Source organism: Crotalus tigris, unplaced genomic scaffold (genome assembly GCF_016545835.1).
Source record: "Crotalus tigris isolate CLP2741 ecotype Arizona unplaced genomic scaffold, ASM1654583v1 scf7180000023598.3388751, whole genome shotgun sequence".
Taxonomy (NCBI): domain Eukaryota; kingdom Metazoa; phylum Chordata; class Lepidosauria; order Squamata; family Viperidae; genus Crotalus; species Crotalus tigris.
Genome location: NW_024100068.1, coordinates 3,035,270 through 3,049,043, shown reverse-complemented (window position 1 = coordinate 3,049,043; position 13,774 = coordinate 3,035,270). Strand labels below are relative to the sequence as shown.

The 13,774-nt window shown below is 36.7% G+C and overlaps 1 protein-coding gene across 4 annotated transcripts in view; it reads left to right on the top strand.

Moving 5' to 3' along the window:
* ARID4A (AT-rich interaction domain 4A) overlaps positions 1 to 13,774 on the top strand; it is a 55,390-nt gene that overhangs the window by 23,362 nt on the left and 18,254 nt on the right. For all 4 annotated transcript variants that reach the window (XM_039319512.1, XM_039319513.1, XM_039319515.1 and 1 more), the window contains exons 12-15: positions 7,440 to 7,512; positions 9,104 to 9,198; positions 9,300 to 9,397; positions 13,182 to 13,407. In XM_039319512.1, the coding sequence (XP_039175446.1) occupies positions 7,440 to 7,512; positions 9,104 to 9,198; positions 9,300 to 9,397; positions 13,182 to 13,407 (492 nt within the window). The remainder of the gene's footprint in view (positions 1 to 7,439; positions 7,513 to 9,103; positions 9,199 to 9,299; positions 9,398 to 13,181; positions 13,408 to 13,774) is intronic.

Genomic DNA, 13,774 nt, shown 5'->3' with positions numbered 1-13,774 from the left:
ATGCACTTCTTTTATCATGCACTTCTTTTATCTGAGTAGGTTCTATATTTACTAATTTTTATATTTTGACTGTATAATCTATCAGCTTTATGGCAAAACAATGTGATTTTTCTTAATACATTTTCTGGGAGTCAAGAATTGAACTTCATGTGTGTATTCTCCTAGATCTTTTTCATTTTGCATTCATGATTCTGGATTTGTACATTTAAATAATACTCATTGGATTTTTTTTCCAGTTTTTCTTATTAAAGAAAAATGTACCATAATTTTTATACATAATATTTTGGTGAAGAAGTATGATTCTTTCGATTCTCTCTAGACTTTTAACCTGTTTAATATTTTTCATAGCTGGACCCTTTTTACCATACAGTAGTATGAAAAGCAATTCTGCCAAATGTAGTTTACATTGATTATGTCTAACCCTCACCCCTGCATTGATCATCCTAATTCAAAACTCACTTGGTATAATTCATGTGAGAGTTTATGTCTTATCCTCAGCACCTTCATATGGAAGATAGGGTCAAATTACGTGCTTTCATACTAATATATAGTATTCAGAAAACAGATTTTACTCATTGTAACCAAGACTACAGGATGAACTTCTGATTTAAAAAGAACTACTGGGATGCCTTCTTATATCTGTCGTGAGTCCTGAGTTTAAAGTGGGACATCTGATCACTACTGGTTAAACTTAATCTTCCTCCATTTCTGGCAAGTGATAGGGCTTGTGAAGAGCTTTTAAATCCCAATTTAAAAGTGACTTTCTATTTCTCTGATTAGTGATAGCCAGCAAAGCATTATTTCTATACATGCTTCTAGTGTGTCACCTCCCCCTCCAAAAAAACCTCCCATGGTATTTCAAGGCACATGGCTGGTGAACATTCTTTTATTCCCTTTCCTTCTTTACACCATATAGCTTATCTATCCTTGTGTAGATATGTTTTGGGACTGGAACTTCTAGGGTGAGGGTGAAGAATTATGTGAATAGCTATTGCAATCCATCCTGAGGGTATTTGGAAAATCTGCTCCCTGCATCATTTTTGAGTTTTATAATGCATATAGGGAAGCCGTATATGCCATTAACTTTTCAGTACTTGCTCTCTAAATGAAGGAATTGTGAGTGGATAATTAGAGCAGTGTTTTTCGATCTCAGCAAGTTTTAAGACCTGTGGACTTCAACTCCCAGAATTCCCTAGGCAGCATGCTGCCTGGGGATTTCTGGAAACTGAAGTCCACACATCTTAAACTTCATACCGTTGAGAAAAGCCAAAGCTGTTTCTTCAGAAAGTAATGATAAAATATTATACCTCTTTTTTTACAAAGCAGTCGGGTTTTTTTTCTTTACCTTGTTTATCAAAGTTTTGCAGTTTACATACTTTTAGATTGTGCTTTTAAACACTAGGGTGACAAAAAAAACCCGGAACTTTCTGAGTTTGTGCATCTAAGCCTTAAAGGTTAAGTCTATTGAAAACAGAAAAGGAGAGGAACTTGGATGAGTTAAAGTCCAATCTTGTTTCCCTTTCACTTCCCCCTGGTAGTCTGTGGTCTTAATAAGGCTGAAAACAGAATGGCTGTTCATGGTTAGAGGCTGCCTACCGGGTTGCCATGGTAATGCACTGTTGGTTGCAAATGAGCATGCTCAGAGAAGGGGAAGATTTAGCAGAGGCTTGGCAGACTGCCCGGGGAGGCTTACCAGATGCTTTGAAATGGGCTGTCTCTTTCTTTTCCTTTCATGTAATGTCTGATTTTTTTTTTAACATGGAAGAGAATGTAAGCAATGCTGCATAATATTGGATTCAGTGCAGCAAAAGGAGGAACGCAAATATTTGCAAGTTAGGCTGAAGTGCATTGAGGCACCGTGAGCTGATTAGGTAGAAAAGCAAATGTAACCATTTTACATTTGAGAGAAAATGCAGCACCTGGGTAAGGACTATTTGTGGATTCAGGCTGTAACTTACTTAGTCTGCCGTGGATATGGGCTTTGAAGAAGAAGGGTTGGGTTTAGATTTTGTAAGTTTCTGGTCTTCTTTTCCGGCATTTTCGTGATACATGTATTTTCTTTCCTTTGCAAAACGACAATTGGAATCTGGTTATAGCTTTTACTGTGTTATAAAATAATGGCTTTTAACAAAATGGAGTCACTTTCCACGCAAACATGCTAATACTGAACAAAGTGTAGAGCTTGATCGTTTGTGGAATGTGGAATCTCACCCTTTCCCCTCCCCCTCCCTCATGTTGTTATACACAGTTAATAGGCCACATTTTGCTGGGTGTGAACTGTTGCAGACTGCACTGACTTTTAGTGGTAGCATTTGTAAATATCCTGCTGTTTTAGGTAAGTGAATAGAAGTCTAGTCTGTAAAAATCTAAATATTGTTGCTTGAAGCTGTTATTTCGTTCTAAAGAGCTTTAGCTTTTCAAACAAAAGAGAAGGGGAGGAGAGGAGCTTTGTTGGGAAAAAAATTAAAATGGCATTCCTGTAGATATTTTCAGACTTAATTTGAAGTAAAATAAACTATTTGGCAATTATCGGAAGGTAAAGTAAAAAAAAAGATAACTAGAAAAAAATGCTGAATCTATTGTTTTATGAAGCAGTGGAGATTATTTCCTCAAAAAAGATGAATATAGGTGTGGAAACAGTGGTATATTTTTATACTGTTAGCATAAAAATCAATATATTCAATGCTTAAATTTATAATTTAAATTTTTAACACTTTCTTGTCTTTCTCCATCTCCATTCTTGTTTTCCACATCTGAAAGGAATATTCAAAATGGTTTTTATTTTTTTTAGCAAGCAAAATGCAGCAATAGGGAAGCCACTAGGTACGTAGTTAGAGACCTTGCAACTTCTGTAGCTTAATTTAAAAAAAATAATCTATGTTTCACATTTGAAAGGGTATATATAATTCTTTATTAAACCATTACAATATTTGAGGAAGCCCCTGTACAATTTTTTTTATTTTATTGCATGTTTGGACAATGCAGTTAGTCCAGGAATAGTGGACCAGTTCTTAGATAAAAAAGACTTAGGTCTAATCTAGCAATTATTGCTTTACTTATTACAGTAGAGTTTATTTAAGACTCCTGTCTGTCCTCTTGAAATAAATGGAGATTCTATAGCAGCAGCAGCCTCCTTCCCATTACTTTTTAATGTACTCAACATGATTAGGAATTTGAACTCAGGACTTCCTTGTTGAAACATAAGCTACTTTCTGTTGAATATTGTAATAGTGGTCATTAAAAATGTATTTAATAGATTATGTAAAATAAATTTGAGGAAATGATCACTAAATTATCCAGAAATATGCTTATATGGAATATTTATAACACCTAATATTGCATGTCTCTTGTCTGATGTGATTTGCAAAAGCTGTATATAACAAGGATCCCAAAGTTGTCCCAGTATTTTAAAACCAAATTTTCTGCAACTACTGTGCATTAACATACTTTTTAACCCAAACCAAAAGGGATTCTCGTTTTTGTCCTTATCCAGATACAGTATGTGAATTTGGATAAGCTTTAATGTACTGCTTTTTAGTCACAATTGAAAGCGTTCATCTTGAAATGTTATTAGTTTTGAAAGTTGTTATGATTCTCTTTTAACTAAAACTCATCTCTTTCTTGAGAGGTTGAGTAGTTAATTCCAGGATTAAATAACTAGAATTTTATTTGAAATATAAAACAAGTTTGTGTCTGATAACATTAGGCATCTATTGTAAAACAGATCTGTTGGACTTCATACTGAGTCAGAATGTGTCTATGTTATTTAGTGTAAAATTTAAAATGCTTTTATTCTGAGAGTTAAAGCACTTTTCTGTAGAGCAAACATTTCTGATTTTTTTTCTTTAAATTATTTCTCATTTCTTATTATTTCATTTCTCATTAGGTACAATGGTTTATTAGGATTCTTATTCTGGGCAAGGATATATTGTTAATTTCAATTTTTAATGGCTCATTTTCAACACCATAGTAGCATTATGTTTTGAATTTAATAAAACTCTTAGCTTAGTGTTTTAAGATTGAAAATAATTCTACCAACAATTGGAACATAATATATTGTTCAGACTATTTCATCTAATTGATGTTAGGGGATTGCTACTAAAACTGTTTAGTTTTGTTCCCACATAAGGTATGTTAATCAAATACACAAAGCTAACTAAGAATTAAGCTTTGCAGTTCCTTAAAACCTTGTAAATATAAAAAAAAACCCAAGACTTTCCATCTCCATTTGATTTAAAGTGTTTTCACTGCCCTGTGCGTTCTAAAATGTACACGTACTGCAGCCCAAAATTGCAATATCCATTTGACTCTTGTGTCCTTGCAGAAAGGTGGTTGCATGTACATTGGATGAAATTTTTTCTGCATTGAACATGTTCAAGTCTGTCCAGCAGTTCAAATAATATTTCATTAACAAATGTAATACTGCATTTTTCTTGACAAAGCCTAAATTATAACTTTTCTAGAACATTGTAACATATAATTGCATATACATTGTGACTTCTAAAATGAACATTATAGTATTATGAACATTTTTGCATAAAGCATACTTACCCATATATGAATTTAGTTAATATAAATGTGTTCTTTCATACTTCAAGCAAGATTGTGTATAGCATCTCTCACAGTATCTGGTGTCCTCTACTGATTCTTACATTTTCTTTTTGTAGAGAAGCAAAAATGTATTGTTTTCCAGTCTTTTCATTTACAATCTATTTGAATTTAAGTGCATATTAGCTGTAACCATATTCCATAATCTAAACAAAGGTTTTGTCTCATTTAAAATAGTTATGAAGAAATGTAATTACTCAGTTGCTCAAATTACTTCATAATATATAAAGGTTTGTATGTGTAAGAAGTTCTTGTTTTGCATAAGGAACAAACAAAAATTAGACTACAGTAAATCTCTAATGATTTTTCTTTTGTTAATCCCACTGCCTTCTAATCTGGAATTTTAGAAAGAAACAATTCCTTTATTAATTTAAAACAGTACCTGAAGAATGCTACTGAAGTTGAATACAGCTTGGTTGTTAGAGGGTATATAAACATAAATGTTTCAAAGAAGCAACTATACATTTACTTCATTTGTATTATCTGATTTTTCAAATGTCTGGCTTACTACCATACCAAGTTAATTGAAACAATGATAACTTCAAAAGGACATTGTTGAGGACATATTAGTGTCATCCTATTTGTGATCTAGTATCCTAAAAGCCTAATTGCTGTATTTTGACAGATTTTTTTTTGTACATTCAGTATTTGATACAAAAATCTATGCTTCTCTACTGCTTTTGTATTTTTATTCTGTTGCAAACTTAATTTTAGATTGCTCTGGTCTAGAGATTTTTATGCAGTATCGTAATTTAAATATCTTAGCACTTTACCTACTTTATTTTCTTACCAGAGAGATCAAGTTTGTGTACACAGTTATTCCAAATAAACATGTTTAAGGATAAGGCTGTTTTCTGCAAGATACTTTTCTGGAAAAATACAGAGAATTGAACCTTTATACACTTGCAGCTCCAAATCACATTTGTCTTGCCTGTCTTTGTTCAGTTTCCTCTTGAATGAAAAGAATCAAATTACCAATGGGCACACATTCAGAATTTCACATACACTGATTTTACTGAAAGCAACCGAAAGCCTAGGATTTAGTTCTCTGGTGTTGCTCATATAAGGTTACCTTAGTGATCCTTAAAATTTTGACAAATTTACATTAATCTCAGGTACCACTTTAACAAACAAAAATCAATATTGATTTGAGTTGCAGTAGATGTTTTGCTCAATATATCTGATAAACCTCGGTGGCATCATACAAATTTCCTAAACTTAATGCCTGCTTACATTTTGCATCAGTAATCATGCATCAGCAGACATGAAGTTTAGGAAATTCATATGATGCCACTGAGGTTTATCAGATATATTGAGCAAAATGTCTACTGCAACTCAAATAATATTGATTTTTATAATATATTTACAATAATATAGAAGCAAAAATTAATCTTAGGACCATTTTTGATTATATATAAAACCACATTATGCAGGATTTCAGGACAGGGACTATAGGAGTAAAATACTACTATGAAAACCAGTTTTTTTTATTTCTGATACGCATTGATTCCCAATCTGTGTTTGGAAATAACAGATTTGCTATTGATTCATAATACAGATGCCGCTGTTTCTTTTTAGAAAAGCAAAATCATGGGGTATCTTGCAATAATTTCAAGCAGGAGCATCAACATCTTAACATTTTGCAAGATAATACAATTTCATCCATCTAATTCAGTGGTTCTCAACCTGTGGGTCGGGACCCCATTTGGGGTCGAACGACCATTTCATGGGGATCACCAAACAAGGCTGTCCGCCATTTTTTCCCCTTTGGCCACGCCCCTGGCACCCGGTGATGTATAAGTGGTTGGGGGTCACCAAAACATGGGGAACTGTATTATGGGGGCGCGGCATTAGAAAGGTTGAGAACCACTGATCTAATTAAAATGTTAATTTTATTTAATATTAGGCCCTATGGAGGCCATCTGTAGAGTTACATGTGCTACATGGCCTCAAGGCAATAACCTGCCAACCCCTGCAATGCATTATTTCATGTGTTGTTGCTCAGAAGCTTTTAATGTTGATGAAGTGATCTGCATTAAGAGAAGTATGGGAATCATCCAGCTAGGATTAGATAAGAAAATTACTTAAGAAAAGTAGACAAACTCAGCTATTTCAATTATTCTAGAAACCGCTTTCAAAGAATTTAAACAAGTTGCTGTGATAGCATACATGGTTGCTAGATAGCCAAACGTGAACTAGAGTTAAGTCACCCCTATCTTCCCTAATAAGAGTACGGTCCCACTTATTCCCCATCCAGTTAGCTAACCAGTCCACATACAGTATTATATGGTTAGAGTGGGCAAAGAGAAATTCTATGCTTCATTGAAGAGCCATTTGAAGGAAGGGCTGATAAAAGTACAATAAGAAGAGATTCAAAAAAGTTTTTTGAAAATACGTTGTAATGGAATTTTATGTTTGCCATATTTTGATGGAATTGGCTAATTCATAGCCAATATACTTTAGGGAATGGTAAATACCAACATTAAATAACAAGGGAATTATTGGAATGTCTGGAGAAAGTGAATTAACACAAAAATGTTATGGGTATATGTTCAGTAACTGTAGAAAACTGAATGTTAGTTTAACATATACTTTTAGTGGCTTCATGATAGTCTTACCTTTTCAGGGCTATGTGCTCTTGAAACTTAGTACAGTTTTAACGTTTCCTTCAAGTTGGTAGGAACTTGGTAGTTGGCTGGGGTCATGTGCCATATCAACTTACTGGATTTTTATGAATAATTTGATCCTCCTTGTCAGTTTTACTTTTGTTTATAGATACAAAATGTACTATTCAGATATGTATTACAATGTGTCTTTTTTATGTTTAAAAGCCTGAGGAAGAGCTTGATCCTGAAGAGAGGGACAATTTCCTCCAGCAGCTTTACAAGTTTATGGAAGACAGAGGTAGTGTGGTCTAATTTGCTTATATATATAGCTTGCAGCCTGCCAACTCCTTTAGGAACTGCTTTGGATCCTAGTCTTTGTAATAGGCTTGATTCAAGTTTATCAACAAAGAAACTCCACCCCAACCTCTGTCCTCCCAAATTGAGATATTGTGGTATTCATTTTTTTGTTCTTAGTTCCCAAAATATTAATTGCACTTATTGGTCATCTGAAACTTTGCCTATTTGTGACGAATGGTTACATAAATTGTTATAGATAACAAAATGTGGAGTAATTTCCTAGCACTATATGTTCTTGAGGTGGGAAATGATGTTTAGGTAGGCTTTGTTATTCTGAACTTTTCAATTGGCCTTTTCACTTACCAGTAAATATCCAAAAGTTATATTTTCCACTGATAGGATTTTAAGTCTTGAAGTTCCAATAAGCATTAGTTTCCGATCGCGCCGATCAGTTGAGCAGCGGGTGAATTTGCTGAAGGCAAGGAAAGCAAGCTGATAGCCAGTTAGTTCAGCGCTGAGCCCAGCGCTGACTATCCGGCCAAGGGAATGAAGAATCCACGCAAAAGTAAGGCAAATACTACCTGGTCTAAGTCTTTTTCTCAAACCGGGAGCCAAAGTGCACACGTCTCTTCTGGGCTGAGACCAAAAAGAAATTGGGGCATGGTCCGGCCCAGCAGGGGTGTGGCAATTTTGATTCTTTAGTCTGATTGGGCTAGAGGACTTCTAATACCCATGCGTGGATTCTACATTCCTTCCATGCTGAGAAAAGGCATTCAGGTAAGACAACGCCCCTTTCCACCAACTTTCTAATAATATATATGGCGATAATTAATATAATGACAAAATACAATTTATTCATTTCCTGTTACTTTTAGATTGGGGTTATTATTTCTCTGAAATGTGTGGGTCATTGAAGATTTAGTCCTTTTACTGTATATTTTTAAAATATTATTTCATGCACAAAAAAGAGATCCTGGAGTACTTGACTTATGACCACAATTGGGACTAGAATTTCAGTCATTAAGCAAGTCATCATGCCAGACCCAATTTTATGACCATGGTCAGTTATTTTTACCATGGTCGTTAAATGAATCATGCTGTTGTTAATTAAATCTGGCTTCCCCAATTGACTTTACTTATTTGAAGCCAGCTGGGAAGTTAGAAAATTGCGATCATGTGACTGTAAGTCATTGCAACCATAAATAAAAACCAGTTGCCAATCATCCAAATTGTGATCATGTTGACCACATGATTGATGCAAGGATGGATCATAAGTCACTCTTTCCAACATTACCATCACTTCAAAGTGTTGTTAAATAGTTGTAAGTCAAGGACTACCTGTACTTGGTGATAGCATCTATGTCTATGTTCACTTACATCCACATTGGAATTTCTAGTATTTGTAATAATACAATTTAAGAAATGGATTGCTATTTCTAAATATACATTTAAAATGATCTATTTACCATAGCAATTACACATAACATTTTATATATGGTACTAATCGTGATTCTGCAAGTTGAAATGCATGGTGTACTCTAATGTAAAACATTTGCATCATAATATTCTGTCCTCATGTTTTCATTAATTAGGAACTTCTATCAATAAACCACCTGTTCTGGGCTATAAGGATCTTAACCTCTTCAAACTTTTCAGACTGGTATATCAGCAGGGTGGGTGTGACAATGTAAGCATAACATTTCTTAAATTTATTCTGAGTTCATGCTATTTAATTTCAAATGAGCAAGATGCCAAGATGCTTTATTTTCTCTCATTCTTTCTTCCAAGATTGATAGTGGAGCTGTATGGAAACAAATTTATATGGACCTAGGCATTCCTATTTTGAATTCAGCTGCTTCCTACAATGTGAAAACTGCTTATAGAAAGTGAGTAGTCTCTTTTCTTTCTTAATTTGTGTTTGGATATGAACTGGTTGAAGAACAAGAATTGAGTACATTTTGTCAAGCTTTTATTTGAGCAACTCCCTCTCAAATGATCAAATTAGTCTGGATTCAAAGGAATGTAACAAGCAGAGTGGACTGGGATAGGCACTAATGATGGCATCTCACTAACAGTAACTCCTTTGTGCAGCAACATTTATATTTATTCGAACTTTTTTTCATGTTTTAGCCAAACTCACTTGTAGATTGTTAACTTTCTTTAAACAAATTAAAATTTCGGAAAAAGCAAAACGGTAATCCAATCAACAATAGAGTTAATAACAAGTGAAGTGCCTGCAAGTCTCGTGTATCCTAGTAAAAATTATTCTTGTAACTCAGAAATCAGAGAATTGAAAAGGAGGGGATGGCAACTTGAGATGCTAGTGTCAACAGCCCCAGATTAATTTTTTATCTTTTACTTTTGAAGGTGGTTGTGGGGATTTCAAAGAGGATATATCATTTGATGGGAATAATAATAATAATAACAATAACAATAATAATAATAATAATAATACAGTTGGAAGGGACCTTGGAGGTCATCTAGTCCAACCCCCTGCTCAGGTTGTTCCACTGATTAATTGTTCTAACTGTCAGAAAATTTCTCCTTAGTTCTAAGTTGCTTCTCTCTTTCGTTAGTTTTCATCCGTTGCTTCTTGTTCTGCCTTGAGGTGTTTTGGAGAATAGCTTGACCCCCTCTTCTTTGTGGCAGCCCCTGAGATATTGGAACACTGCTACCATGTCACCCCTCGTCCTTCTCTTCATTAGACTAGACATTCCCAATTCCAGCAACCGTTCCTTATATGCTTTAGCCTCCAGTCCCCTGATCATCTTTGTTGCTCTTCTCTGTACTCTTTCTAGAGTCTCAACATCTTTTTTACATCGTGACCAAAACTGGATGCAGTATTCCAAGTGTGGCCTTACCAAGGCATTGTAAAGTGATATTAACACTTCATGTGATCTTGATTCTATCCCTCTGTTAATACAGCCTAGCACTGTGTTGGCTTTTTTGGCAGCTGCAGCACACTGCTGGCTCATATTTAAGTGATTGTCCACTAGGACTCCAAGATTCCTCTCACATTGGCTACTATTGAGCAAGGTACCACCTATACCAGTGATGGCAAACCTTTTAGAGACCGAGTGCTCAAACTGCAACCCAAAACCCACTGATTTATCGCCGGGTGCCAGGTGGGCGTGGCCCACTGGGTGGGCGTGGCTGTGGTGGTCATGGCACTGGGTGGATGTGGCCAAGGTGGGCATGGTCACCTTGATGTTGCTCCTGGGGAGGGACGCCTGTGGGGACCAGGCAGGGTTGGGGGAGATCCAGGGAGTCTCTGGCAGGTGGGGAGAGGCGAGGCAAGGTGAGGCAGGGCAGGGGTGCCATTGTCGCAAGGCAAGGCGGGGGCCGGTGCAGCGGCTGCCTGACACCATTGGGCCCCGCACACAGAGGCCAGCAAGCACATGGGGGCAGATAGTGTATGTCAGCAGCCACAGCCTGCCAGCCCTTCGACCGGCGCACTCTGGGGCTCTGCAGCTCGCTGCCAGTAGTTCAGAGAAGCCGCCTCTGAGCTGGACGGCGAGCTGATGGCCAGCTGAGGAGGCGATGCAGTGGGTCATGCCCAGGAAAAGGAGAGCATACAAGGGCAGGAGGGTTGGGACAGGGGGGAGGGAAACCAGCAGTGTTAGGATGCATCCGGCCACGTGGGACCTCGGCGAGTTAGCGGGCGGCTGGTTGAAGAAGGACGGTTGCCATCTCCGGGGCATGTTGTGTGTGCCCACAGAGAGGGCTCTGAGTGCCGCCTCTGGAACCCATGCCATAGGTTTGCAAGCACTGACCTATACCTGCGCATTTGGTTTTTCTTGCCTAAATGTAGAACCTTACTTTTTTCACCATTAAATTTCATTTTATTAGATAGCGCCCAGTGCTCAAGTCTGTCAAGATCCTTCTTTATGTTAAGCCTATCTTCTGGAGTGTTGGCTATTCCTGCCATCACATTTGATGAGTTCCCCATCTATCCTCTCATCCAAATCATTGATGAAGATGTTGAAGAGCACTGGGCCCAGAACAGAGCCCTGGGGTACCCCACTACACATTTCCCTTCATGTAGATGCAGTTACATTGAGGACCACACGCTGAGTACGGCCGCTCAGCCAGCTACGAATCCATCTGGTGGTAATGCTGTCTATCCCACATTTTTCTATCTTATCAAGTAATAGGTTGTGGTCTACTTTATCAAATGCCTTATTGAAGTCCAAGTAAATTATATCCATAGCGTTCCTCTGATCCACTAATTTTGTCACTTGGTCAAAGAATGCAATAAGATTTGTCTGGCATGATCTGTTTTTGACAAACCCATGTTGGGTTTTGGTAATGACTTTGTTTGCCTCTAGGTGTTTGCTGATTTGTTGCTTAATTATCTTTTCCAAGATCTTCCCAGGTATTGAGGTCAGGCTGATAGGTCTGTAGTTTCCTGGATCTATTTTCCCCCCTTTTTTGAAGATGGGAACTACATCAGCTCTTTTCCAGTCCTCTGGTAGTTCCCCAGTGCTCCAGGATCTTTGAAAGATATAGTTCAGTGATTCTGAGATCACATCTGCCAGTTCCTTGAGAACCTTGGGGTGTAGTTCGTGTGGTCCTGGTGATTTGAACTCATCTAGAGTGGATAGGTGCTCACATACCATTTTTTTGCCTATCTTATGTTTCTAATCTTTTTTTATGGTACTGTTTTTGATAGGTTGGACTGTTTTTTCCCTTTGTGTACAGACAGATGCAAAAAACGAGTTAAATAGTTCTGCTTTCTCCCTGTTGCTTGTCACCTTGCCACTTTCTCCCACTAGTGGACTAATCATTTCCTTAACTTTTTTCTTGTTTTTATATGTTAAAATAAGCTCTTTTCTGTTTTTTTGTTTTTTTTTTTTACTTTTGTTGCAAGCCTTAGTTTATTTTGAGCCTTAGCTTTCCTTACTTCATCTTTGCAGTCTTGGGCTATTTGCTGATATTCTACCTTAGTTATGTGCCCCTCATTCCACTTTTTATATTTGTCCTTTTTGTCTTTCAATTTATCAGAGAGTTCTTTATGCAGCCATGCTAGTTTCTTTTGAGAGCTGTTATTTTTCTTCTTCATTGGTATTGTGCTAGACTAGGCTTTTATAACCTTACTTTTCAAAATTTCCCAAGCTTCTTGAGTTGTTTTCCCCTTGAGGATTCTCATCCATGGAATCCTTCCCAAGCCCTCTCTAAGTTTATTGAAATTAGCTCTCTTAAAGTCCAAGATTCTAGTTTGACTGTGTTCTATTGCTTGTGCTTGCATAATGTTGAATTCCAATATTGCATGGTCACCTCCCCCCAAGGTTCCTGTGGTTTCAACATCTTCCATCATTTCATCTCTGTTAGTGAGAATTAAGTCCAATATGGCTGATCCCCTAGTTTCCTTCTCTACTTTTTGGGAGACAAAGTTGTCTGCTAGGTTTGTCAGGAATCTGTTTGATCTTCCACTTAGTGCAGAGATTGTCTCCAAGTTGATGTTAGGGTAATTAAAGTCCCCCATTACTATTGTGATGTGCTTTCTACATACCTTAATTAAAATGACTAGCAAAAAGTTCATCTATTACCTCTGTTTGGTTAGGTGGCTTATAGTATACACCTAATGGCAATATCATTTTCCTCCCTTTTATATTGAATCAAATTATTTTCAAGGATATCCCATAATTAATATGTATTTAAAAATTGTAGGTATCTTTATGGTTTTGAAGAATACTGCCGTTCTGCAAATATTCAGTTCCGAACTATCCACCACAATGAACCAAAAATAATTGTAGTACAGAAAAAAGAAGAGCAAATGGAGGAAAGGGTGAAAGAAGAGCCTGTGATGCCTCCTGTAGAGGTTCAGAATGAGCTGGAAGAAAACAACTGTACCAGTGAAAGCGAAAAAGAAGAACTTGAGCAGAGGTCTCAACGGGTAAGCAACTGCACTGTAAAAAAAGCTGTGATAAAATAAGCAGTGACTTTTGTAATTTAGTTGAGAACACAGGTCCTTTCACTAACTTCTCATTCTCCTCAAATATTGTTTGTTCTTGTAACACTCTGAACTTGTCCAGCCTTTTCAAATGTAGTTTTATTTCCACTATTTATTTTCAGTATTTCCGCTTGCCCTATAATAAATCCTCAGGATGGCTGAACAGATTTAACAAATTTGTCTATGGAAAGTTGCCTCTCCTAAAGCTGTGGGATTCAGTTAACAGCAACTAGGATGTCTGTCACTAAGTGATGTGCTTGCCCTTTATAACTGCATCTCTTAGTGGCAGAAATTCCAATTCCAATGGCTG